This window comes from Lutra lutra, chromosome 15 (assembly GCF_902655055.1).
Source record: "Lutra lutra chromosome 15, mLutLut1.2, whole genome shotgun sequence".
In the NCBI taxonomy this organism is placed as follows: Eukaryota; Metazoa; Chordata; class Mammalia; order Carnivora; family Mustelidae; genus Lutra; species Lutra lutra.
In genome coordinates this window covers 325,335-351,425 of record NC_062292.1, presented here as the reverse complement: position 1 = coordinate 351,425, position 26,091 = coordinate 325,335, and the positions used below count along the sequence as shown (strand labels likewise).

The 26,091-nt window shown below is 45.1% G+C and overlaps 2 protein-coding genes across 7 annotated transcripts in view; one reads left to right on the top strand and one right to left on the bottom strand.

Annotated features, from left to right (window-relative positions):
• The window catches only part of DCAF6 (DDB1 and CUL4 associated factor 6), a 143,509-nt gene extending 140,876 nt beyond the window's left edge, over positions 1 to 2,633 (bottom strand). For 3 of the 6 annotated variants that reach the window (XM_047704740.1, XM_047704742.1, XM_047704744.1), the window contains exon 1: positions 2,286 to 2,633. In XM_047704740.1, the coding sequence (XP_047560696.1) occupies positions 2,286 to 2,382 (97 nt within the window). In that variant the 5' untranslated portion in view covers positions 2,383 to 2,633. The remainder of the gene's footprint in view (positions 1 to 2,285) is intronic. The other 3 variants (XM_047704741.1, XM_047704743.1, XM_047704746.1) reach the window with 1 other exon arrangement.
• A 647-nt stretch (positions 2,634 to 3,280) lies between these two features.
• MPC2 (mitochondrial pyruvate carrier 2) lies at positions 3,281 to 25,561 on the top strand. Its single transcript, XM_047704747.1, has 5 exons — positions 3,281 to 3,539; positions 13,985 to 14,025; positions 20,483 to 20,567; positions 21,059 to 21,170; positions 25,251 to 25,561. The coding sequence occupies exons 1-5, from the start codon at positions 3,431 to 3,433 to the stop codon at positions 25,285 to 25,287; spliced, it is 384 nt and encodes a 127-aa protein (XP_047560703.1). The 5' UTR covers positions 3,281 to 3,430; the 3' UTR covers positions 25,288 to 25,561.
• Positions 25,562 to 26,091: the final 530 nt, after the last annotated feature.

Sequence of the window (26,091 nt, the reverse complement as noted above, 5' to 3'; positions counted from 1 at the left end):
ATAACTTGGAATAATAATCTACAATAAACAATGAAAATGTTTGAAGTCTCAGAATAAAAAAGTCTCCTTTCTAAAACTTGCTGTGGCGCCTGGGTGGCTCAGTGGGTTGAGCCTCTGCCTTCAGCTCAGGTCATGATCTCAGGGTCCTGGGATTGAGCCCCGCATCGGGCTCTCTGCTCCGCGGGGAGCCTGCTTCCTCCTCTCTCTCTGCCTGCTTGTGATCTCTGTCTGTCCAGTAAATAAATAAAATCTTAAAAAAAAAAACAAAAAACAAAATAAAACTTCTGAACTTGGGTTTTTTAAAAGGCTTTGTAGTAGTGTTTCAAAATATTGTTTTTTTAAAAATTCATTAATTCAGGCGCTACTAAGGTGCAATTTACTATTTCCCGAACCCTAAACCAAGATTAGCGTTCTTGGTGTGAAAGAGTTAGAGAAAGCAATGGTTTAAAGAAGGTCTACTAAGGCCAAGAGATTACTTCCCAAGCTATTTTCCAATATTTAGAAAACCACTTTGAAAGGGTGCTGTTTCAAGAGCATGCTAATTATGAAGGATACATTATTAACACATTTAAAGCATTATCTAAGATAAAAAGCCGCCCGGGGTGTGTATCTCAGTGCGCAGGCGCAGACCCGGAAACCCGGACCCGCTCGCCGCCTCCCGCTTCCCAGCGCAAACCGCACGCGCAGACCGAGGAAGCGAGGAAGGGAAGAAGGAAACGTGTAGCTCCGTATTTTAACCGTCGTAAATACAGCTGAACTACAGGAGGCAGGACAAAACCCGATACCGCCCAACTGGCGCAGGGCGGCCGACATCACGCGCGGGGAGCGCAGCACTAAAGTGGGATTTTCAAGCCAACACAAAGTTCTTTCTCAGCAAACGCTAAAGGACGCACCGCACATCTTTCGAGGTCGTGCAAAACTGCCCTGCACCGAGGTTTGACTCTAAAACAACTCGGGACCACTCCGGGCACTTACCGTGGGGTAAGGACGGTCCCTGCAAAGCTTCGGCTGCAGAGCAGAGTCCGCGCCCGCGGAGCCCCGTCCCCCGCGTGGACACGACGCGGCCGTCTGGAGGACCGGACCGGTCTGTCCCTACTGCCAGGAGGATCTCCGAGACCGAACGTGCAACAGACAAGCGGCAGCGCCACGGTCACAGCAGGGCCGCGTCCACGCAGGTCCGCGCGCGGCGGCACCCGTGCAGGTGGGCACGCGTGTGCCCGCAGAAGCGCGGAAGACGCGCGCGGAGAAGCGGCCGGGGCGGGCGGCGGCACGGGGCGGCCGTCCCGGTCCCACCCAGCCCGGGCAGCGGGGACGGACCCGCGTCGCCCGCGTCACCGACCACACCGAGAAGCGCCCGCTCCGCCTCCCAACAACGTACCCCCGGCCCGTCCGCTGCGAGGGGCCGGAGCTGCTCTCGCGGACTCGAAGGCAAAACCGAAGCCCTCGAAACCCGGAAAGGGGGCAGGACGGGCCGGCACCGGCTTCACGCGCGCCGCCTTCCAACAAGAGCGAGCGCAGCGCGCGGTAGAGCAGAGCCGAGCCGACCCGAACCGAACGCGGCCGCTCCGAGGCTCCGCACTCTCTCGGCAGCTCCGCTCAGCCCGGGGCTCGCCGACACGCAAACGGGGCGGCGCCCGGCCCCCGAGCCCGGAGGCTGTTTTTAGAAGCTGCTCGGGGAACCCGCGGACGCCAGGCGCGCTTCGCAGGGCGGGCGGAGGCGCGCGAAACCCGACACCGTCCCCGCGGCCGGAGCCGAGCGGAGCGCGGCGGGGGCCGGGGCCGAGGGGCGCCGCTCTCGCTCCGAGGCTCCGGCCGGACGCCGCCGGGCCGTGGGCGCGCAGTCCGTCCGCAGCCCGGTCCCCGCAGGCCGCCGCCGCCCCGGGCCCGCGGGCAGAAACTTCGTCCTTCAGCTGAGCGCGGACGGCGGCGGCGAGCACAGGCGCCAACTTCGGCTCCGAACCGAGCCGCTCCGGGAGGAGCGGCGTCTTCTCCCGAGTCCCGCCCCACAGCGCCCCAACACCTCCCGGCCAGCAGCGTCCGCCGCCCGCCGGCCCCCGAGGAAAACCCGGCAAGGGCGGCGGCCGGCGGCACGCAGGGGGGGGGGGGCTTGGCCGCGGGAGGACGCCCGCGCGGGGTCCGCCAGCCGACGCGCACCCGGCACCCCGCGACCGCAGGGCGTCCCAGCCGAGGCGCCGTCCCACGGCCAACAGCCCCCGCGGCGCGGCCCCCTCCCCCACTCCGGGCGGCGACCTCAGCGCCTCCGCCCGCGGGGCCCCCCCGCTCACCGAGGTAGCGGCTCCGCAGCCGGGACGGGTCCTCCAGCCCGAGGGACCGCTTCCTCACGTCCCACAACAGGTGTGGGCAGGAGCCGCCCCGAGACATGGCTCTGCCGGGCGGGGCCGGAGGGGAGACCACCGCGTGGGGGAGGGGAGGGAGGGGCGGGACACGCGGCTCAGCAGCTGAGCCGCACCGGCACCATCCGCGCGCCGGGCCTCGCGGGCGCAGCGGCTCAGACGGTGGCGGCGCCCCGGCCCCCAAAGCCGGGCCGTGCCCGGACCGGTGCTCGCTTCATGCTCCCCTCCTCAGACTGCCCGAACGCCAGCGACCAGCCACAGTCCCCTCCCTCCGCCCCTCCAACGCGAGGAGGAGGCGGAGGCGGCCGCGACTCCTCCCTCTCCTCGTTCTCGGCACCCGCCCGCCCCATCCTTTCTCGCGAGAGGACGCCCCCTCCCCCGGGACTGAGGCCCCCGTTTGCCACGGCTGCCCTCGCCGGAGAAAGGTGGGCTCGGGACACTGTCGCTAAATCCTTGATTCTCTGGGGGTGAATGAGGGCCGGAGAGAGAGGAAGCTGAGACACGAAGCCTCTCAGTCACGAGTCTCTTTCCGGAGGAAGCAAGAGCGTTGTGCGCCGTCATCTTTAGTTGGGGCATGAAGGCCCAAAAAGCCCATGTTAACTACGGGCTATCTTAATCAAAACAAGGGAATTAAAACCTGGGCAGCTTCACTTTCCCTTCTCCAACATGGCCTCGAGGGCAGGAAGGAGAAACGAGACGTTCGCGCTGGACCCCGCCCCCGCCGCGGCGCGGGCCAATCCCCGTGGGCCGCTCAGCCTGCGCAGGCGCGCTGCCGCTAGGAAGTCAGGTCGGCTTGGGGAGGCGGTCCTTCGGGCACCTGTTGCCATGACTCCTCCCCACTCCGGCCGGTGGGAGGGAAGGAGGCGGACCCGGGGCGGGCAGTCGCGGAGCCTTCGCCCCTCCGTGTTTCCTGGGCCCAGCCACCCGGCGGTTCAAGGGGCCGCCGGCGCCGCGGGCAAGAGGCGGGCGCGAGGTGCTGGGGCAGGACAAAGTGACGCGTGTCCTTCGCTGTCATCCAAGGAGGAGCCCGCGGCCGCTGTCCCCCTCGGGCGCCCACGACGCGCCGGTCCGCAGAGATGTCGGCCGCCGGCGCCCGGGGCCTTCGGGCCACCTACCACCGGGCCCTGGACAAGGTGGAGCTGCTGCTGCCGGAGAAACTGAGGCCGCTGTACAACCACCCGGCAGGTAAGGCGCGCCGCGCCGCTCCCACTCCCGGCCGAGGCCCAGCCGCTGCCCTCTGGGGGCCCGCCTGGCTGGGGCGGCCGGTCTCGTGCGCGCCGCCCGCGTCCGCGTCGCTCGTGGACCGGGGGCGCAGCGGGCGCGCTCCGCGACCTTCGTCGACGCACGGCCCTCCCGCGCGGGGCCTCGGGCTGGTCCTTCGCCCCAGCCGCTGCCGGACGGGGCCCCGGGGACTGCCCACCGGCTCTGCGGTGAAGGTCGCGCCGTCGCCCGGGCCCCGGTGTAACGGCTGCGGCGCCGGCGCTCCCTGCCCCCGGGACGCAGCCGGCCCGAGTCCCGCGCGGTCTCCGCGCGTAGGCATGACCTTGGGGGAGACCCTGTATGGGCTCGTCGCGGCCAAACCGCTTCGTGGGATGTGGGCGGCGCCGCGCGTGGGTCCTTCCCGGACGCGGGCGGGAGCGCTCGGTCGTGCTCGGTCGTGCGCGTGGGTGGGACGCGAGCGGCCCCGGAAGGTCCCTCCGGTCCCGCTCCGCGCTCTGGGCCGGGGTCCGGGGCCCGCGGCAGGGCTGAGCCGGACGCCGTGGGGTCTGCCGCGCCGGATGCGGGGAAGACGTGCTGTGAGGCTGGGGACCGACGTGCGGCCCAGAAGCGGCGCTTCCCGCCCACGCGGTCAAGGCCCTCAGCCGTCGGGGTCCGCGGGAAGGTGGCCCGTCCGCCCCGGAGTCTGCGGTGGCGGCGGACTGCCCCGGCGGTGCGCCGGCGAGACGGGCAGGACGGTCGTGTGGGGTGTGTACTGCACCCTGCGCAGCTGGGACCGTTGCGGAATTTTAAGGAGAGTTCAAGGAGAATTCTTTAGGAAGCTTATTCAGTTTATTTGCCTTTTAGGGTTTTTTTAAACTAAATTTTGGGGAGTTGTGCTGTTTTGTTTTGTCTTTAAGATTTTATTTATTTATTGGACAGACAGAGATCACAAGTAGGCGGAGAGGCAGTCAGAGAGAGAGGAGGAAGCAGGCTCCCCGCTGAGCAGAGAGCCCGATGTGGGGCTCGATCCCAGGACTCTGGGATCATGACCTGAGCCCAAGGCAGAGGCTTTAACCCACTGAGCCACCCAGGCGCCCCTGTGCTATGTTTTTTTGGCGGTTTTTCAGGAGGGAGGATTGAGCAATGCTTCTGCAGTAATCTGGCTGTTAGAGTCGTCAACTTTGACCCTCTTAAGCCTTGTGTTTGGGCTGCATGGTAAGGCAGAGGAGGGCAGAGGAGGAGCAGCCTTAAAGTGCTCGGGTGCAGAAGCAAAGGGTGGTTCTGTAGGATCCTTTCAGGGCCTCGGCTCTAACCACTTGTCATTCCTGCTTTAGTCATCTTTCAGAGTCAGGAGGAATTACCTTCACGTGTAGACTGAGCATCTCACCTGGGAATTCCTGGGTTGGTTCAGTCCCTGTAACTCCATTTTCAGTGTAGGGGGAGGAGGCCTGGCTCTGAAGCCTGACAGAGGTACGTCGAAATCTTGGCTGTGTGACCTAGACCCTGAAGCCCCCAGCCTTATTTTTCTGGTCTGTAAAATGGAGATAATAATTATCACTTAAGGATTGTTGTGAAAACTAAAAGCTACGATGGCTTTAAAAACCTTTAGCGGGGGCGCCTGGGTGGCCCAGTTGTCAAGCATCAGCCTTTGGCTAGGATGGTGATCCCAGGTGGGATCAGCCCCATGCTGAGCTCCCTGCTGGGTGGGAAGGCTGCTGCTTCTCCCACTCCCCCTGCTTGTGTTCCTTCTCTCGCTGTGTTTCTCTGACAAATAAATAAATAAAATCTTTAAATAAATTAATTAAATAAAACATTTAGCAAAGTGTTTGTACTTAGACTCAAAAAATGTTGGTTCTCTCCCTTCTAAGATTTTAACCAATATACATAGTAAGAATATCTATCATTCAGAAGTATTTGTGATTAAAAATTTGGAGGCACATCCACGAAAAAATGCAAAAGCATGAAAAACATAACTGTCGGTCCATTGGTATTGAATAAAATCTGAGGAAATACTGATTATTCTCCAAGACTCATCATAGTGACTACGCAAGGTTTTTATGTGCTATTTTGCGTAATAGTATCTTACTGTATCCTCATTTAAATCTTAGACTACATTCACATCCTGGAGGTTGTTACAATGATATGCAAGGCTAGGATATTAATAGTTGGATATCATACATTGCGGATTCTAAATATCTGAGATTTAATTTTATCACTGGCAGAATGTCTAGTCAGGAAACAAGAATGTGTCTTTATATAGATTTATACTAGAATTATAGTACTATTTTATATCACTATATCGTAATGATACATATTGTCGTTACACCTGCAGCCTTCATCATTCATGCATGTGTTGTTCCCGGCACATTGTGATCCACCTTTATAGAGTAAGAATAGAGTTCCAACCAAATGTGTGTCCTAGCAAACTCGGTTCTCATAAGGTATGTCACTAACCCTAAATCCTCACCATCACCACCTGACTGTGAAAGTATGTGACTCTGCACAAACCAGCTGCACAGCTCTACTCCAGGCATTTGTCAGAAAAATGACCTTGAAGTCAGGATGGCCAGTGTTTACTTAAAAGCTTAGTCGGAGGAAAAAAACATTAGTGAAGGAGTGTCATTCCTTTGTATTTTTGAGTCCCCAGATGGGGTGAATTGTCTCAAAGTATGCACAAAATGAAACACTGGAATGTAGGAAGAAAACAGTACAGCTTCTATTAATGCTTAGTATTATTTTATCCTTTTACATTTTCTATTTTGCATATATCTTATAAAAATAAATCAGTATAGTTGTATATATAGTTATGTAGAACACAATTGAGAGTTCTTTGGAGTCAACATATGTACATATACACATTTGTGTAAGTTATATATATAGTATATAAATACATACAATATATATGTAGAAGATACATGCTCAAAAAAAGGTTTTTTAAATGATGGGGTCCAGTGTTCAAAAGTAGTTAGGAGACCACAGCTCTAAAGAATCCAAAAACTATCGTAAAAGGTGTTCTCAAGGTATAAACTTCCTGTTATAAACAAGTTTTGGGGATATAATGTACAACATGGTGACTGTAATTAACAATACTGTGTTATATATTTGAAAGCTGCTGAGTGAGTAGGTCCTAAAAGTTCTTATGACATGAAAAAAATGAGCTAAGTGAGGCAATGGTTACTAACAGAACTTATTATAGTAATAATTTTGCAGTATAAATATATATCAAATCATCATGTTGAATGTCTTAAATTAATATACTGTTATATGCCAATTATATCTCAATAAAACCGGGGGAAATGAATAACAAATAATAAAAATACATAAAAACTATCCTTTGACTAAGTCAGCCCAGAAAACAGTTTTCTGAACCATATCATTTTAGGTACCTCACCATAGCTCTGCTTTTCTTGAGTTACATTTTGCCTTAAGTGGAAGAACTTTTGAAAAAATAGTTCTATGAAGTCTGTCGCAGAGCTTAGTGGGCTGTTACTGGGAATTTTCTCTCCATTACATGATATTCTCCCTGTGAAGGCTTCAGATCTCAGTAACAGTAAGATTTGCATTTCTCCTAGGTTTTTCCCATTTTATCTTAAATATCTAAAGACTGTGTTTTAAAATAAAAAACAGGGGCATCTTTGTGGCTCAGTGTGTGACTCTTGATTTTGGCTCAGGTCATGATCTCACTGTGATGACACTGAGCCCTGCAGCCAGCTCTGCGCTGAGTGCAGTCAGCTTGAGATTCTCGCCCTCTGCCTCTCCTCCAACTGGAGCTCGCTCACTTGCTCTCTCTCCCTCTCAGTCAAATAAATAAAATCTTTAAAAATAAAATAAAAACATATTAGGTGAACCCACATTCACTGCGTCCATAAGGGAATATCTTTATCCTGAAAATTCAAAATTAAATACTAAGCAGGGGCTCCTGGGTGGCTCAGTGGGTTAAGCCTCTGCCTTCAGCTCAGGTCATGATCCCAGGGTTCTGGGATCGAGCCCCGCGTGGGGCTCTCTACTCGATGGGGAACCTGTTTCCCTTCTCTCTCTCTCTGCCTGCCTCTGCCTACTTGTGATCTCTGTCTGTCAAATAAATAAATAAAATCTTTAAAAAAAAATTAAATACTAAAGGAAATGGTGTTATACTAGACAGTCTAATACAACTTAATTCAGAATATATATTGTTTTATTATATAAATAAAGCCAAATATAGATCAAGTAAATAAATAGTGTAGATGGCCACGTAGTTATGAATTAACATAGTTCTTTAGCATTTCTGTTAGAACTGTTTATTTTCTTGCTTCAGAGATTGAAGAATTTTAATGCCAGTCTAGAATAGATATGTATGTATGTACATATATGTGTGTGTATATATATTTAGATAACTGGATTATATCATATATCATGTCTAATATATATTATGTTGATATATACTGAATATATGGATATACATATATCTTTTTTTTTCCAGTAATAACCTCTGTTACCCTTAAAGAATGAGAACCAAAATAAAAAGTTGGGATTTCACATACAACTGTAAAATATTGGTGAAAAGTAGGATATCTTTAAACCGGTAGCTGCCAAGAAGGTTGAATTGTTCCATATTTATCGAGGGCCTCCTGATACTAGGTCCTGTTCTGGCACTTGGGATGTGTTAGTGAATAAAATAAAATTCCCTACTCACAGAGATTTTATATTCTCAAAGGAGATCGTAAAAATAGTCTGGCTGTAGTTGTTAGTTTGATACTTACTACAACTTTTGTCCACTAACCTGATTTTAAGCTAATTTTAAGAAATTAAGAAAGACTATGCCTCACCTAGTTTTATTCAACAGATATACCAAAGGAGAAGCAAGACCTAAGGAAGGCTATAAATAAGTTGACATTTCCAAGTCATGCAAGAACATTAATTTTGGCTATAAGAGGGTATGAAAATGTTTAAAGTATGGTATGACGTAGTAGAAAGGAGTGTCAGAGATTTGTTTTCTTGTCCTTGCTCTATATGGAACTACCGTAACATCTAAGTGCCTTTTCCTCTTCAGCTGTTAAAATAGAGGAGCTTGGATTTTCTTTAAGGTCCTTTCAGCTGTAATAATCTTCACTTTGGTACTCTTACTAGAGCTTTTCTTAGTTTTGGACCTTTCAAGAAACTCATTTCATTGGGGTCAACTATGTAATTATTGTTAAGTTAGGGTTTGGGGATCTTAGTTTTTAACCCTTGCTGTGCTATGTATTTTACACAGATAGTTCCACGTTTCTGGGCCTCCTTATCTTCCTAAATCTAGAAGTCATTGATTCTTTGTAACTGAACAAATAATATAAATTTAAAATGTGTCAACCCTAAAATGCTTATTAGCTATTTTAGCTAATTGTTTCATCTGTTATTTTATTTAGGCATTTGTACCAAAGCCTGTTTTCAATTGACATTTTAGGAATCATTATATACCTTTTTTTTTTTTTTAATTTTATTTATTTATTTGACAGAGAGAGATCACAAGCAGACGGAGAGGAAGGCAGAGAGAGAGAGAGAGAGAGAGAGAGAAGCAGGCTTCTCGCTGAGCAGAGTGCCCGATGTGGGACTCGATCCCAGGACCCTGAGATCATGACCCGAGCCGAAGGCAGCGGCTTAACCCACTGAGCCACCCAGGCGCCCCATTATATACCTTTGATGTTTTAGGGGCTATCTGAGTGATGGCTGTTTCCAGGGCCTTTCCAAAAGTACAAAGATTACATGATTCTAAAATGGCAACCCAATCATGTTCTTAGTGTGAAATCAGAACTAGTTTTAGTACAAATAAAAATAAGTAACTTTTGACAGTCCATATCTATATCAAGGAGTAACATTTACAAATTCTAAGGATTTGTAAGTGTTGGTCACATGATAGCAAAGAGGGGATTTCTTAGTATATGAAACTTAGAAGAATGTTGAGGAATGTTAAAAGCAGCAAACCATAGGGAAACGATGTGAAAGGGACAAGAAGAAGCAGTGAAAAACATTAAATGAGAAACTTTATTTTTCACATTGGCACATCGCGAGCATCTCAATATTTGTATGTGTGCGTGTTTGCATGCATGTGACGTTATTCTATGCCAAGAAGGAAGTCTTTCCTCCGTACCTGAATTCATACGTGTCTAAATTGACTTGACTAAATTTTCTTGACTTGAAAATGATCAGTAAGATAAAATGAAAAGGTGAACTAAAGTCAGTTTTCTTGGGGCGCCTGGGTGACTCAAGGGGTTAAGCTTCTGCCTTCGGCTCAGGTCATGATCTCAGGGTCCTGGGATCGAGTCCCGCATCAAGTTCTCTGCTCAGCAGGGAGCCTGCTTCCCCCTCTCTCTCTGCCTGCCTCTCTGCCTACTTGTGATCTCTGTCTCTCTGTCAAATAAGTAAATAAAATATTTAAGAAATAAAATAAAATAAGTTTTCTTGAAAATTTTTTGTTAGTTCTTTGTACGATAGGTATTGCTCAACCACTGTTTTCTTGACAATGAAGAAGACACTGTTTGTTTGCATATATAGCTTTCCAACTCTGATTATTCGTGTCACTTGTCAGCATCCTCTGATATCTCAGAAATATTAGAAATTTAGAATGTCTTATAATACATATTTGCTAATGATATTTTTAAATTTAGTGCTTAGCAGTTGTTAAAATAATTGGAGGTTTGTTTTATAGTTTAAAATTATTCACTAACTAAAATATTCATATCTCTCTTGGTCCAGGTGCTAGCAACCATAATTACATGTTTGAAGTTTTTTGTTCGGTTTGGTTGTGAGGAAGAGGAACGCGTAGTATTTTAAAACTATCATCTGGCTTAGGGGAGTTGAGTAAATTAGTTACCAAGCAAACACTTACTGAAAAGCTCTACTGTTCATTAACTCTGAAGGAGCAAATATTTAAACTCATAAAGAAACCAGAAGAACCTAGAGGCATTGTTCAGGAAACAGTTTTGAGGATGGCAAAGAAGGAAGCATCAGTTTTGAAGTAGGAAGAGAGGAATTGGCAGAGAAGTCCAAAGCCAGAGACCAAAATGATGTGTTGACGTACCCTTGAGTGATGGCGCCAGCCTCCTGCAGGGATTAAAAAGTAAACTTCGTAATTGATATTGCATATGACTCAGAGACTTTGTATATGGGAAAGAAAAATAAGCCAGGTGTGCTGTGATAGGAATCCCAGAAGCTCAAGCTGAACCAGAGAGTTCGAAAAGATTGACTTATAGGATCAGTGCACCATGACTTCAGACTTATGGGAAGAATTTTCGGGAGCCAGATAGGGGAGTGTTATGGTCTAAGAGTAGAGAGAGTAACTAATGAGTGGAAATCTGGTACAGCCCTGATGTAAAGGGAACCTGGTGTCCCTGGAGAGGAGTAAATTGCAGATTCTGCCCTTGAGGATGAAACAGTGTCAAGGCATATCTGGTCAGACCTAAAATTTGAATATCCATGATTAATAACTGTCCTGGACATGGTTAATTCAATTCAGTTCTGTTCACAAATGTTATTTGTTAAGGAAAACTAAGACATTGGCCTTGTCTTCACCTTGTCTAATTACAGTGACAGATGCATAAATTAATCATTTTAATTGTTAAGTGCAGAAAACAGGAGAGCATTATAGGGGCTGCTTCGGGGGTTCAGAGAAGGAGCATTTGATGTAACCTGGAGCGGTTAAAGAAGGCTTCCTTGAGGAGACGAAATCTAAGATACGTTTTCAAAGGATACCAGGAGTTAGCCAGGTGAAGGCGAGGGAGAATACTGGCATATTCTAAGCATAAACTAAGGGTTAGAGTTATTAAACAGCAGGAAGCTAGTTGCGTGCTTGCCTAGCTTATCAGTCCGCCGTCCGTTAGGTGAGGCTACAAGTGTGAACACTGTCTAGCCACTGGCTTCAAGGAGGTCATAATTTGATTGGTAAGTGGATAGACTACTAACTATAGTACAGTATTTACAGTACAATACGATCGATTTTAAATCTCTTTGTATTAAAATCACATTGAATTAATGAATTTAATAGCTGTAAGAACAATGTGAGTTAGTTTGAGAGGGATACAGAAATATCAATGACTATGTTAAATTGTGGAAGATATTAAAAAATGTGTAACATTGCCATCACTTAATAATGTTAAAGGCAAGCAATAGTTTATACTATTTATGTGACACTTTTGTAGAACTACTTAATAAGCAAAAGTTATAAAGACAGCAGATGCCATTTTTACATTTTTCAAATTTCTCTCAGTGTTATTAACCAACTACCTTTTTTTTAAGATTTTATCTTTTTTTTTTTTTTAAGATTTTATTTATTTATTTGACAGGCAGGCAGAGAGAGAGAGGAGGAAGCAGGCTCCCTGCTGAGCATGGAGCCCGATGCGGGGCTCGATCCCAGGACCCTGGGATCATGACCTGAGCCGAAGGCAGCGGCTTAACCCACTGAGCCACCCAGGCACCCCTCAGATTTATCTTTTAAATGTTATTCATAAGTGAATAAAAATATGTAATCATTAGTGACATTGAACACTTGCCTTCTGGGGGAAGACTGGATAAATGCGTCTTTACCTGCTGGTGCTGTTGAGAAATACTAGTTGGGAGTAGATGAAGAGAAGTAAAACGTGTTATGCTTGGATGATGATGCCATTGCAGGTGTGATTTTGGTTATCCACAAAAACAAATAATTTATTCCTGCAAAGCAAAATAGAATACTAAGGCAACAATAATAGTCATGAGTATAATAGGATTTTAAAACCTTTGAATTTGTTAGTAAATCACTGTTTTCTTAATTTGTGTGTTGAGAAATAAATGTGGGGTGCCTAGGTGGCTCAGTCGTTAAGCGACTGCCTACGGCTCAGGTCATGGATCCCAGGGACCTGGAATGAGCCCCGTGTCGGGCACCTTGCTCAGCAGAAGACCTGTGTCTCCCTCTTCCACTCCCCCTGCTCGTACTCCCTCTCTTGCTGTCTCTCTCACTCTCTGTCAGATAAATAAATAAAATCTTAAAGAGAGGAAGAAAGAAAGACGCGTGTTTGTTGGTGCAGTGTGTGAGAGCACACTCACCACATCACGTAGTCTGACATACATTGGATTTAGCCTGCTTAGTTATATTTTAAATTATCATGGACCAAAGTCTGTTTCTTTCCTGTCCCTGTAGCCTCTTGAAGGTTAAATGAGATATGTGATTTAGAAGAGTTAAAAGTGGGCAGTCATGTAGTTAAAGAGCTCGGAGGCTTAGGTTCCAGTCACAGTTCTGTTGCTTACTGGCCGTCCCCCCTGGACAGGGTCACGGATCTGCTCATGGTAAAATGAAGGGTTTAGGTTAGATGAACTTGGAGTTTCCTTCCAGCTCTGAAACATTGTATTTCTCAAATTCTATGTTATCTAGGAAACCAGAATTTTTTTCAATGCCACCAGCATTTATTTAACATTTTGCAAAAGGCCAGTGGATACCAGTATAGCTAAAATAACAACCCCGCTGTTACGGAGCTTAGAGATCTAAGTCTTTCCCCTTTCTCATGTGAACCTTAATATTAGGTTCATTACTTTATCCCCCGCCCCGAAGATTTTATTTATTTGACAGAGAGAGAGAGATCACAAGTAGGCAGAGAGGCAGGCAGAGAGATAGGGGGAAGCAGGCTCCCTGCTGAGCAGAGAGTCCAATGCGGGGCTCGATCCCAGGACCCAGGGATTGTGACCCAGAGCCGAAGGCAGAGGATTAACCCACCGAGCCACCCAGGTGCCCCAATATATAGACTTTTTATAAGAGCTTTCACTATCATACATATGACAGTACATCATTTGTAATAAATAGTAATAGAATTAGTGAATATTTAATAGTTTACTGAGGCATATCACAAAATCTCTACAATTTCTAATTTCTCCAATTTAGAGATTATCCTTAAGCGAACTAACATGAAGTTTCATGTTCAAGGCAGAACTTTGGTAATGGTTTCCAAACCGTGTTACACTTTTGATAATTTTTAATGGGCCACAAAAATACAAATAACTGACAAGGAAATCAAAACAACTTGAATGTGAGGTTGATACTGTGGTGACCTTCTAAATGTTAACAGATACACAGGATGCAGAAAGGGTAGTACAAATGATTAGAAACGGATCGCTAAATTTTGGGGATTTTGAAATGTGGTGATGGCTTAAAAGACCTGTGTAACTGTAAAAGACTTAAAGATAGAGAACAAACAGGGTTGATGGAAGGAGGTGGGTGGGGGTTGGGTTAGATGGGTGATGGGTCGCAAGGAGGGCACTTTTGAGAGCCCTGGGTGTTTTATGTAGGGGGTGAATCCATGAATTTACTCCTGAAACCAATATTGCAGTGTATGTTAACGAGAATTTTTTTTTAAGTAAACAAAATTTGAATTAAAAATTTGAAAAGAAAAAAAAAAGGACATATAAAGTAGTTGGTTTGTTTCTAAATTTTTCTATTTTTTCTTTTTTTTCAGGTCCCAGAACAGTTTTTTTCTGGGCTCCAATTATGAAATGGGTAAGTCTTGAGTTTTTGCAGAAGCTACTGAAAAAAAAAATTTCTTTAAATGGAACTTACTAATTTGAAGTCATCTTTATGAAGAATGTACTTTTTAAATATTCATGGCCTATCTGGAGATGATTTCATTCAAATAATCTCAGATGTGCCATTTTTACTGCATAAAGTGCACTACCTAGTTGGATTGTTCTGAGCTCTTGAGATAAAAGACCTTCTCTGAACATAATTTTTACCAAAAAGCTTGTAATTGGGACGCCTGGGTTGCCTGGGTCAGTTGAGCTTCTGCCTTCCACTCAGATCATAAGCCCTGGGGTCAAGCTCTGCTTCCGTGGGGAGCTTGCTTCTCCCTCTCCCTCTAAACCCTTCCCCCTACACCTCCAGCTCGTGCTCTCTCTGTCTCAAATAAATCAATAAAATCTTAAAAAAAAAAAAAAAAAGCCTGTAATTGTGAGCCCTTGAAACTGAAACTTCCTTCCAAGATTTTATGACTAAGGCAAACATTTAACTAATTAGAACCCCCCCAGATTAATTTTTATTATTAATTTAGTATGTGAACTGAAGATACCAATACCAAAATGCAGGCAAGGGAAGTTAGTCTCAAAAAATAGGAAAAAATTATCTAAGGCTGTGTATTAACATTTGGTAAATGGCAGAGGCTAGGACTTCTGAGTCCAAGACCAATGCTTTTTACCTTATGCCAGAGTTTCCATTCCTAAAGTTCTCATTTAGCTGAAAAGAGGTAATTGTGAAAACAATAAAACAGATAATTCATTTTCTCTTGAAAAGGCCAGTTTGGGCTATAGCAGCAATTCTCGAAGTGTCGCCCCTAGACCTGACGCTTTGGTGTGCCGGGAATGTGTTAGAAATGCAGATTTTCACTCCATCTCAGGTGTACTAAATCTGAAACTCGGGATGGAATGCCCAGTAATTTGTGTTCTAATAAGCCCTCCAGGTCATTCAGACCCCTTCTAGAATTCGAAAAGCACTGGTCAAGTACTGGTACTGTACAAGGACTGGTAGTCATTTTTTATTTTTTAATTGTAGTAAACTACACATAAAATTTAACATCCTAACCATTTTTTTTTTCGTGTTAAGTACATTCCTGTCTTGGTGCAGCCAATCCCCAGGACTCCTTTTGTCACGCAGAGCCAAGCCACCACACCAGTTGAGCAGCTCCGCATTCCCTGCCCCAGCCTTGGTGACCACATTTTACTTTCTGTCTCTATGAATTTTACTACTCTTGGTACCTCAGGGAAGTGGATCTTACAGGATTTGTCTTTTTGTTCTTGGCTACTTAGCACCATGTCCTCTCGGTTTATCCATGTTAACAAGTGTCAAATTTTCCTTTTTTTTTTTTTTTTTTAAGTTTGAATAATACTCCATTTTACAGATACCACATTTTGCATAACCATCCATTGTAGATTCACACTTAAGTTGCTTCCACCTTTTGGCCATTCTGAACAGTGCTGCGTGCACGGGCATACATCTCTCCCAGGCGCCGCCTTCTGGTCTCCGGGCCATATACCTGGAGATGGAGTTGCTGCATCAGTATTCCTTTGAGCACCTGCCCCAGCAGCACCATTTTCCATCCCCACCAGCAGTTGGTAAGGACTCCGGTTTCTCTGCATCGCCCTCCGGCACAGTTACTTCCTAACGGCCATCTTAGTGGGTGTGAAGCGGTAGTTCATTGTGGTTTTGATCTGCATTTTCTAATTAGTTACGGGGAGAATCTGTTCTTTTCCTGTGCTTACTGACCGTTTGTATATCTTTGGAGAACTGTCTATTCAGGCCCTTTGTCCATTTTTTAATTGAGTTGTTTTTTGTTGTTGAGTTGTCGGCCATTTTAATTTTCATAATCGTATTGCTTTAAATTGTCAGAACAATGTCAGAAGTTCGGTTGTAAAATCTCAGTGGTTGAGAATGTTAGAGCTGGCTCCCCCTCAGTCTTACGACCTCGGGCAAGTTAAGTCGTTATTCTGTCCCTGGCCCATAAAATGCCTAGAGTAGATTTGTGCTTGGGAGCTGCATTTTACAGACAACTAGGGAGAAGTTCTTTTTGTTATTATTATTTATATTGTTAAAATCAAAATTCAACCATGGCATCCCATTTAGCAAGTAGAGGGGAACTCCCAAGGGCCATAGAAAGAGAATGTTTTTCAAAGCAGGACAAGGAAGTCATAAACTTTTAGAAAAAAGGATTATTTCCAGGTGAGGTCACCTTCAGTTGGAGACAAAAGAAAGGATCTTAGTAGATGAATTATCTCCTCTTTCTTTGGGGAACAGGGAGAGAGTGCCCAGGTGACCTCATTGGTGTGAACCAGAAAATTCCCAAGTGACTGGTTAGGACTGCATTCGCGGTGGGGGGAGGTTGAAAGTGCGGCCACGTTAGGTGTTGGTGACTTGGCCTAAGTGACGCCACTCTGGGCCTGTGGTTTTCTTTTTAACAATATATTGAGAAAAGGTCCCATCAGTTAAAAAAACAAGTTTAAGCATATCACGTTTAATGCTTGTGCTCACTCGAAATGATGAAGTTCTAGAACATGCGTGAGGTCTGGAACCAATGACCAAGAAAGAATTCTTGAGACCTCTTTGGTGCGAAATGGTGGTTTATTAAAGCCCGAGGACAGGACCTGGGGGCAGGAAGGGCTGCTGCCCTGGGCTGTGAGGGCGGCCGTTATGTACCATGGGGGTCGGGCGGAGGGGGAAGGGAGGTTCAGTGGGACTTTCGTGTGCCAAGAGGACCTGCAGGGTCCCGGATACCAGAGGCTTTGCCGTCGCCGGGGTACTTTTGCCCTTTTTAGCAAGCTGTTAAGATAGTTGGGAGGTTCCTAAAGAACGTCACCCATGTCCCACCGAGCAGTCGGGGGTGCAGGGTGTCAGCCTTTTGCTTTTCCTCGGCGGCCTGCTGTCGCCTCGCCGGAAGCCCGCACACTGGCTCTCGCTGGGGCCGCCGGTGGGTCGGGCCTGATCCGCGGGTTCTTGCGGCCTGCGCGGCGCCTCCCACAGCCTGTCCCCCGCGCCCTCCCAACACCGCAGGGGCGGGCGCGGGGTCCCCGACGCGCCGCCGCCGCCACTCCGGGCGGAAAGCCAAGCGCGGAGGCCGGAGCCCGAGCAGAGCCGCGCCCCAGCCGGCGCGGAGGTTACTGAGGAGGGAGCGAGGCCGCCCCCGTCGCGCGGCTTTGAAGCCCTCCGCAGAGCAAGCGCCGTCGCTGAAGCGCTAACGGCCCTTCGCTAACGGTGCCTCCCCGCCCGCCGTCGGGTCTTCTGGACTCGGTGGGTAATTAGTAAGTCCTTTGCACCCACTTCCAGTTGCTGAAGACGGGGGTTCTGTACACGTGGCCCGACCGGGAGTCGCCGATGTCGCCGCACCCTGCACCCGTCCGGCCGCGGGAACCCTTACTGCGGGGGCGCGAGCGCAGGTCTGGCCGGCCGAACCCCGTCCTCCCGCGGCGGGCGCGACCGGCCCCCTCACCTGCGCGGTCCTGTTTGCTGGGAGAAGACTCTTCGGGAGAGGCCCGCGCCTAGAATTCTAGGGTCCAGGGGCGCCGCGGGGGCTCAGTCGCCAGGCCTCTGCCTTCGGCTCAGGTCCTGATCTCAGGGTCCTGGGGTCGAGCCCCGCATCGGGCTCCCTGCCCCGCGGGGAGCCTGCCTCCTCCTCTCTCTGCCTCTGTTCCGCGCTTGCTCTCATGCGGTCTCGCTCTCTCTCTTAAATAAATAAAATCTTTAAAAAAAAAAAGGTCTGGGTCCAGACTGAATTCTGAATTTTAGTGTAGACTTTAGTAGCAAAGTTTGTCTTGTAAGCTGTTTTACTTCCATGGTAAACATTATACATTCACATGATTTACTTCCTTAATACAATGGGATTCATGAAGGACATGATGGAAATTATTCTACAGTAACTATTAAAGATAAGATTCAATTTCATTATTCATTCAACTTCACACATAGTTTTGTGTTTACTCTGAATAAATATGTTTATATAGTAATTCTCATGACTACAATGGAATTTCAGATGCTTTTTAAATGGTAATAGAGATTATGGTAATCTAGTTGCCGAGCCAAAACGGAGGAATAGGTGGTGTAGAGCACCGGCAGAGGAAGGAAAATCTCTCCTGCAGTTTCCCGTAACACAATTTTTATAAACTGTGCCCATGTTTAACATAAATGGTGATACCTACAGAGCAGAAATAGAACAGTTGAGGTTGGGCAGGTTAAAAGTCAGTGGGACAGGAAAAAAAAAAAAAACTTGAAATTTTTGGTGCCTGCCACTAATGGTCCAGTAAGAAACCCTATTAGTATGATGTATGAATGTCTTTTTTTTATATTTATAATGTGTTATCTGCTTATTAATTTAATTAAAATGCAGATCAAAGCCAAAACAAACATTCAAAACTAGTGTGATTAAAAAAAAAACTAATGGAAAGTATATTATTATTTTCTTCCTCTTCTCTGTCTCAGCACTGGAAATTATATAGTAATCATATATCTGTAAAAGTATAATTGATTGCTTAAGTATTATTTCTAGTACCATTATTAAAAGAGTAAGAATTATTTACTCTATAACAAATTTGGGGTTCTATTTGACCTCAAATTTGCCACAACTTAGAAGTTTACTTATTTTATCAATACTCTGGTGTTTCTTTGATCTGATCCACCAATGTTTTGAAACACCGACAGTATGATTAACTCCTAAGTGCCTTGTTGGGTATCTGTCTTCTTTAAAAGCATCTATTTTAAGTTCATGTTGCAATCATGCATAGTCTTCTGACGACAGCATCACGGTGCAAACTGCCTTGTTCTCTGGTGAGGACACTTCTTTTGTTACGTCTTTACTTTATGTACCTGTTATTCCGGACCGTCGGATACTCATTCATCTATGACAGTTATCCACGACGTGGAATATTGCCGTCCCGGGCCTCGTATGCTCTGAATTAAGAATTTCAGACGATACTTGCTCAGAATGGGTGTGGAGTCCTTCTTAGCCACTTGTGTTGAAACCAGAGTCATTGAGGGCAAAGTGGATCATCGTAAAAAACGAACCTTACATACCTTAAATATTTTATTTTCCCTTAGTATGTATTCATTTGCCAGTCCTCTGTAAGGCTAAAGTTGTTTTTTTTTTTTTAAGATTTTATTTATTTATTTGACAGAGATCACAAGCAGGCAGAGAGGCAGGCAGAGAGAGAGGAGGAAGCAGGCTCCCTGCTGAGCAGAGAGCCCGACGCGGGGCTCGATCCCAGGACCCTGAGATCATGACCTGAGCCGAAGGCAGCGGCTTAACCCACTGAGCCACCCAGGCGTCCCAAGGCTAAAGTTTTTATTTGCGGATGGATCCACTTGTTTTGAGTTCCACATTTTCTACTTTGGATGAATCACGCTGTGATTTTCACTTCAGGGCTGGCTGGCTTGCTTGGTCAGTGGCGTGCACCCCGTGTTGGGCTCCCTGCTCCGTGGGCAGCCTGCTTCTCTCTCCCTGTGTCGTTTTCCGCCCTCCCCCCAGCTTGTGCTCTCTCTCTGCTCTCTCTCAAATAAATGAATAAAATCTTTTTTAAACAGTCACAATCCTGGGGCGCCTGGGTGGCTCAGTCATTAAGCCTCTGCCTTCGGTTCAGGTCATGATCTCAGAGTCCTAGGATCGAGCCCCACACCGGGCTCTCTGCTCAGCGGGGAATCTGCTCCCCCCTCCCCCTGCTTCTCTGCCTACTTGTGATCTCTGTCAAATAAATAAAAAAAAAAAAAAAGCAGAGAAGAAATGACTATGTTGTATACTTTGACGTTAAAGAAAAATTATGCAACTTGAAAACTAAAATTACAACAGAGCTTTTCTGATACTTCCACTTTTTTTTTTTTTTTTTTTTTTTTTTTTTTTTAAGATTTATCTTTCTGTTCCAGAGAGAACGCACATAAGAACACAGGGTTGCGAGGGTGGGGGTGGGGTGGTTGGACACAGGGAGAAGGAGAGAGAAACTCAAGCAGAGTCCATTCTACCATGAGATCACAACCTGAGCTGAAACCAAGAGTCAGGATGCTTTACCAGCTGCGCCACCCAGACACCCCTGGTATTCCCACTTTTTAAAAAAGAATTAACATTGACAAAAATATGAAAGGAGGAATCTACAGATTACCTTAAGTAGTTTTCCAGCACCCTCCGCACCAGTGGTTTCCAACATGTATAATTTCTTATGTGGAAAAAGTACCATTTGTTAGGATACCTGCACACTACTGAGTTTCAGGTTTATGAGGCTGTTTCATGTGGTTAACAAAACATAAATTCAGAAAGCATTCCTGAACTCACTCTAGTTTTTCGCAAGGATACGTTTCCTTACTGCATGGATACTAAAACAGTAGCAACAGTCGTGTGAAAATCTCTGAAATAGGTTTGTGATTTATGTAAAGTTAAGAATTATTACTGCACAGTCATGATACCTTTTCTCTTGCTGTATGTTAACATTTCCAGGGCTTGGTGTGTGCTGGCTTGGCTGACATGGCCAGACCTGCTGAGAAACTGAGCACAGCTCAATCTGCTGTTTTAATGGCCACAGGTAAATCAAATGAATATTCTCTGTGTTCCATTTAGGACATTCAGTATTTTTGTTTTGTTTTACATCGGTTTATTTAACAGTTTAATGTTTGAAGCTTCTACACACACTCAAACGCATAAACACACTCACAAGGAATTAACAGTGTTCTCGCTGGGAAATTATTATAGATGGAGAAGGCAGAAGAGGGTTACTGTGAGTAAATATCTGCATAGATTTAGTTTTTTATGTGTTTGCCATGAACCTGTTTTTAAAAGTGGGAAAAAATCATTGTTTGCCCTGTAAAGATTCCCTGTTGATATAAGAATTACATATTTTGTTCAACACTGAACTACAGCAACTTTATTAGACTCAAAGTATAGCATTTCCTTTTCCTTTATTCTACATTATGTTGTCATGGTCTTATTTATAATTATTTTACTCTAATACTGAGTGTTCAGAAGATACTGCAGCAGTACCTATGCTTTTAAAAAAAAAATATTTTGTTTTAACAGGATTTATTTGGTCAAGATACTCACTTGTAATTATCCCAAAAAACTGGAGTCTGTTTGCTGTTAATTTCTTTGTGGGGGCAGCAGGTGCTTCTCAGCTCTTCCGTATTTGGAGGTAAGCCTATCAAAGGTGTAAAAAAAATCTGCCTCAGAAGCCACCCACGTGGCAGTGCTGGGGTTTTTTTGTTTGCTTGTTTGTTTGTCTGTCTGTTTTTCAGATTCATGTATAATGCTAGGATGGGATATGCCTAAAGCAGAAATTTCCAGATAAGTTGGGGGGTTAAGTTAAAAGTGTTAAATAGTATGTTTGCTACCTAGGTTTTAAATCTGTGTAATATGTAGATATGTAGCCTGTACATACAATCTGTTTTAAGGCAACACTTTGTGAAATATTAAATAGTTTTCTCCATGGGCCTTTTATCACTCAGTTTAAATTATATGTAATAAAGTGGGACCTAAATGTGTATGGTTATGTAGTGTTGGAAATGCTCTTTGGAGGGAGGCTACTGGTTTTGTCTAAGAGTTCCATGAGCATTTGGAAATGTTTAAAACTTTATAGGCATGCCTTATTTTCTTTCATTTCATTTCATTGTGCCTCACAGATCTTGTACATTTTTACAAATTGAGGGTTTGTGGTAACCCTGCGTCGAGCAAGTCTATCCACACCATTTTCCAACAGCATTTGCTCCCTTCATGTCTGTGTGTCACATTTTGGTAATTCTCACCATATTTCAAAAATTGTCATTATTATATTTGTTATGGGGATCTGTGATGAGTGATCTTTGATGTTACTACTGTCATTGTTGGGGGGTGGGGAGTGCCACAAAGCACGCCCGCATAAGACAATGAGCTTAACTGATAAATGTGCGTGTTCTGACTCCCGCCACCGACCCACCATCCCCCGTCTCTCTCCCTCCTCAGATCTATCTCCCTATTCCCTGAGATGCAGCAATATTAAAAATAGGCCAGTTAATAAGCCTGCAGTGGGGCTCTTTCCTTTCCAGCGAAAGGAAAGAGTTGTATGTCTCTCCTTAAAACAAAAGCTAAAATAATTAAGTTGATTTAGACACGTCAAAAGCCAGTGAGGTAGGCCAAAAGGTGACCTCTTGTGCTCAACATTTAGCTAAGTTACAAATGCAAGGAAGCGTTCTTGAAGGGACTTAAAAGTGCTACTCCAGGTGGACACGTGACTGACAGGAGAGTGAAATGGCCTATCACTAACATGGAGAAAGTCTTAGTGATCGGGATAGAAGCTCAGACAGCCACAACGTTCCTTTAAGCCTAAGCCCAATCCGGGGTAAGACCATCACTCGCTTCAGTTCTGTGAAGGCTCGGAAAGATGAAGAAGCTGCAGAACAGAAGTCTGAAGCCAGCAGAGGTTGGGTCACGTTGTTCAAGGAAAAGCCATCTCCATGACATAAAAGCGAGTGCTGATGTACGAACTGTCTGTTCAGAAGATCTAGCAAGTTAGTTCATGAAGGCGGCTACAGTTAACAGATCTTCAGTGTAGGTGAAACAGCCTTGTATTGGAAGAAGATGCCATCCAGGACTTTAATAGTTTGGAGAGGAGAAGTCAGTACCTGACTTTAAGGCTTCAAAGGACAGGTTGACTCTCTTGCTAGGGGCTAATACTTTACGTTGAAACCAGTGCTCATTTACAATTCTGAAAATCCTAAACACCTTAAGAATAATACTAAATCTACTCTCCTTGTGCTCTACAAATGGAACAACAAAGCCGGGATGATAGCACATCTGTTTACAACATGGCTTCTTGAATATTTTTAAACCCACTGCTTGGGGAAAAAAGGTTCCTTTCAAAATATTTCTGCACATTGACAATGTACCTCGTTACCCCAGAGCTCTGATGGAGATGTACACCAAGATTAGTGTTGTTTTCATGCCTGCTAACACAGCTTCCATTCTGGAGCCCGTGGATCAAGGAGTTGTTTCAATTTTCAGGTCTTCTTCTTTAAGAAATACACTTGTAAGGCCATAGTTGCCGTACATTTTGATTCCTGTGATGGATCTGGTCAAGTAAAATGAGAACGTTCTGGAAAGGATTCCCCGTTTTAAATGCCATTAGGAAGATTTGTGATTCATGGGAAGAGGTCAAAATATCAATGTTAACAGGAGTCTGGAAGGAGTTGATTCGAACCTGCATGGATGACTTCGAGGGATTCAAGACTTCAGCGGAGGAAGTAATGGCAGATGGGGTGGACACAGCCAGAGAACTAGCGGGGGACGTGCAGCCTGAGGATGGGACAGAATTGCCACCATCTCACGGTCAGACTTGAACGGACGAGGAGTTGCTTCGTGTGGATGAGCCAAGAAAGTGTTTCTTGAGTTAGAATCTGCTCCTGGTGAAGATGCTGTGAGGACTGTTGAAATGACGACAAAGGATTCAGAATATTACATAGGGTTTGAGAGGATCGATTCCAGTTTTGAAAGAAGTTCGACTCTGGGGTAAAATACTATCAAAGGGCATCGTATGCTACAGAGAAATCATTTGTAAAAGAAAGAATCAATTGATGTGGCAACTTCCTTCTTGTCCTGTTTTAAGAAACTGCCACTGCCACGTCAACCTGCAGCAACCACCATCACCCAGGTAGTCAGCAGCCACCAACACCGAAGCAAGACCCTCCACCAGCGAAAAGATTACGACTCACTGAAAGCGTAGATGATGGTTAGGAATTTTTAGCAATATTTTAAAATTAAGGTATCTACGTTTTTTCTAGACATAATGCTATTGCACACTTAATAGACTATAATATAGTATAAACATCACGTTTATGTGCACGGGGAAACCAAAATACTCATTTGCTTGCTTTATCGTGATACTTGGTTTTGTTGTGCTGGTCTGGAACGGAACCCGCAGTTTCCGAAGTTCGCCTGTGCTCAGTATCGGTGACTGGCTGACACACTCTAGAGTGAGTGCATCTTAGATGAAGGCTCTGGCTTTATTTGAACCCCAGAACCTTTCTAAATTACAAAACAATGTTCTTTGGCTAAAAAAAATAAATGATCTCAATAAAGAAATAGAAAATATTCAGTTTTAATTTACCTCTCAGAAGGCATTCTATTCTGCAGAGTATAATATATCCTCATTTTACTCATCTTTATGATCCCTGGGTTTATAATTTAACCCTTTCATAATCATCAAGCACGGGTTGGATAGATGAATGAATAACTCATTCTACAGTATGTCTGCTGTCTGACCAGCATTTTTAAAGCTAACTTATGTCAATATAAACTTCAATTTGTACAGTGATTTTATTCACAAGTATTTTTCTCATCCACCATTTCATTTTAACTTTATATTAACTCGGTAGTAGAGCTAAGGAAATGCTAAGTGCAACATTCAGAACTATTTCTGGACCAAAAACGCAGATACAGTTTGACAAAAGGATTTTTGGCACCTTTCAGTCACAATAGCATGTTGGGAGATCTAGTTAAACATATAAATATTGGACGCTGGAGCATTTAGAAAAACCCTGTTGAGTATTTGAAATCAGAACCTTTTGAGAAACTTGGGAGGTGTGGTAGACTTCATGCAACACATTACTTTTTGTGCTTACAGTGTTGTCTACTCTCATCGTCTGGGAAGAGTGGCCAGTGAAGCTCAGGGAAGGGCTCTGTGGCTTTGTGGTTTGTTCTTCTTTAGATGAATGAGAATTGGAAAAGGAGGCCTTAGCTTTACTCTCCTGGTGACCCAGAGTTTACAGTCGGCTAATAACTCAGTAACCTGCCTACACACAAAAGTACATTTTATTTTTAGTGATTAGACACGATCCCATTCCCAATTTATTTTATTCTTAGGAAAGATGTTCCATGATTATAAAATAAAAAGTTCTAAATGACCAGATTTTGCTGAATTATATATATATATGTTCGTATGTTTGTTATACTCTTACATAATTCAAGAATGAAAATATTCACCCAAATAATACTTTTGTATAAGAAACGGCATGTCAGTTCGTTGTTAAAACTCTTTGGCATTGGAAGGCAGATGCACATAGAATCTTGAAGTCACTCTCCCTTCTGCCTGGTTTACCTGCACGCCCCTGAGAAGACCATAGAGCCACAGTGATACAGCCTCCTGATAGAGAAAGAACGTGAAGTATACTTCCCATTCCCTTCTTACCACACATTTATCTCTTGTGATTCATCATTGTGTTTCTTTCTGTTTCCTTTATAGATATAACCAAGAACTAAAAGCTAAAGCAAACAAGTAAGAGTTCCTGACCACCTGAACAATCTAGACGTGGATAGAACCACTGGGACTAATTTGACTTATTATTTAGCTATGGATGAGGTGATATTAACTGTGCTACTGTTTGGAAGGAATAAAAAAATCAAATTGTAAACTGGGGACTAATACTTGATTCAACAGAAAAATAAAGCAAACTTTTAATAACAGTGTTTCTTTATGACTTAAGGAACTTATCTATGGATATGAGTAAATTTTTTCCTACCATTTACCCATAATAAATCATACTTGCTCCTACAGACCCTTGGCTTCCTTCTGTTCTAATATCCCAGAGATGGTTGAAAGGTTAAATAATCCGTTGTATAATGAAGAATGGTGAAGTCGCCAGAAGTAAAAGGAAATAGAGCCGAAGAGAGTGAGAACTGGGTAGTAGAATGGCGAGCCCAAGGATCTCTACGTTGTTGAATTACATTCCGTAATGGATACACTGTGGCTGAAAAGGCTTCGGAGTCCTAAATTTGAATCCCAATCTGTGACTTTGGGCAGATTAAAGTGTCTGGTGGGGTACCCTGGACATAAGTCAGCTCTCTGAGAACATTGTGACCTTTGTCCGTGTTATGAACAGAGACTGGACATAGATTACTCTGTGCTAGAAGTAATCGGCAGACTTTCTGATTTGAGCTCCTGTTTGGAGGACTGAGTTTCCGTCTAAAAATCCTAGGAGAGCTGGTCCTCTGTAGAACTGTAGTCAGAGGAATCAGCAAAGCATGTTATTTCTAAGTTTTAGGAAGCAAAGACAAAAGAACTTTTAAAATAATGTGTGTGATCA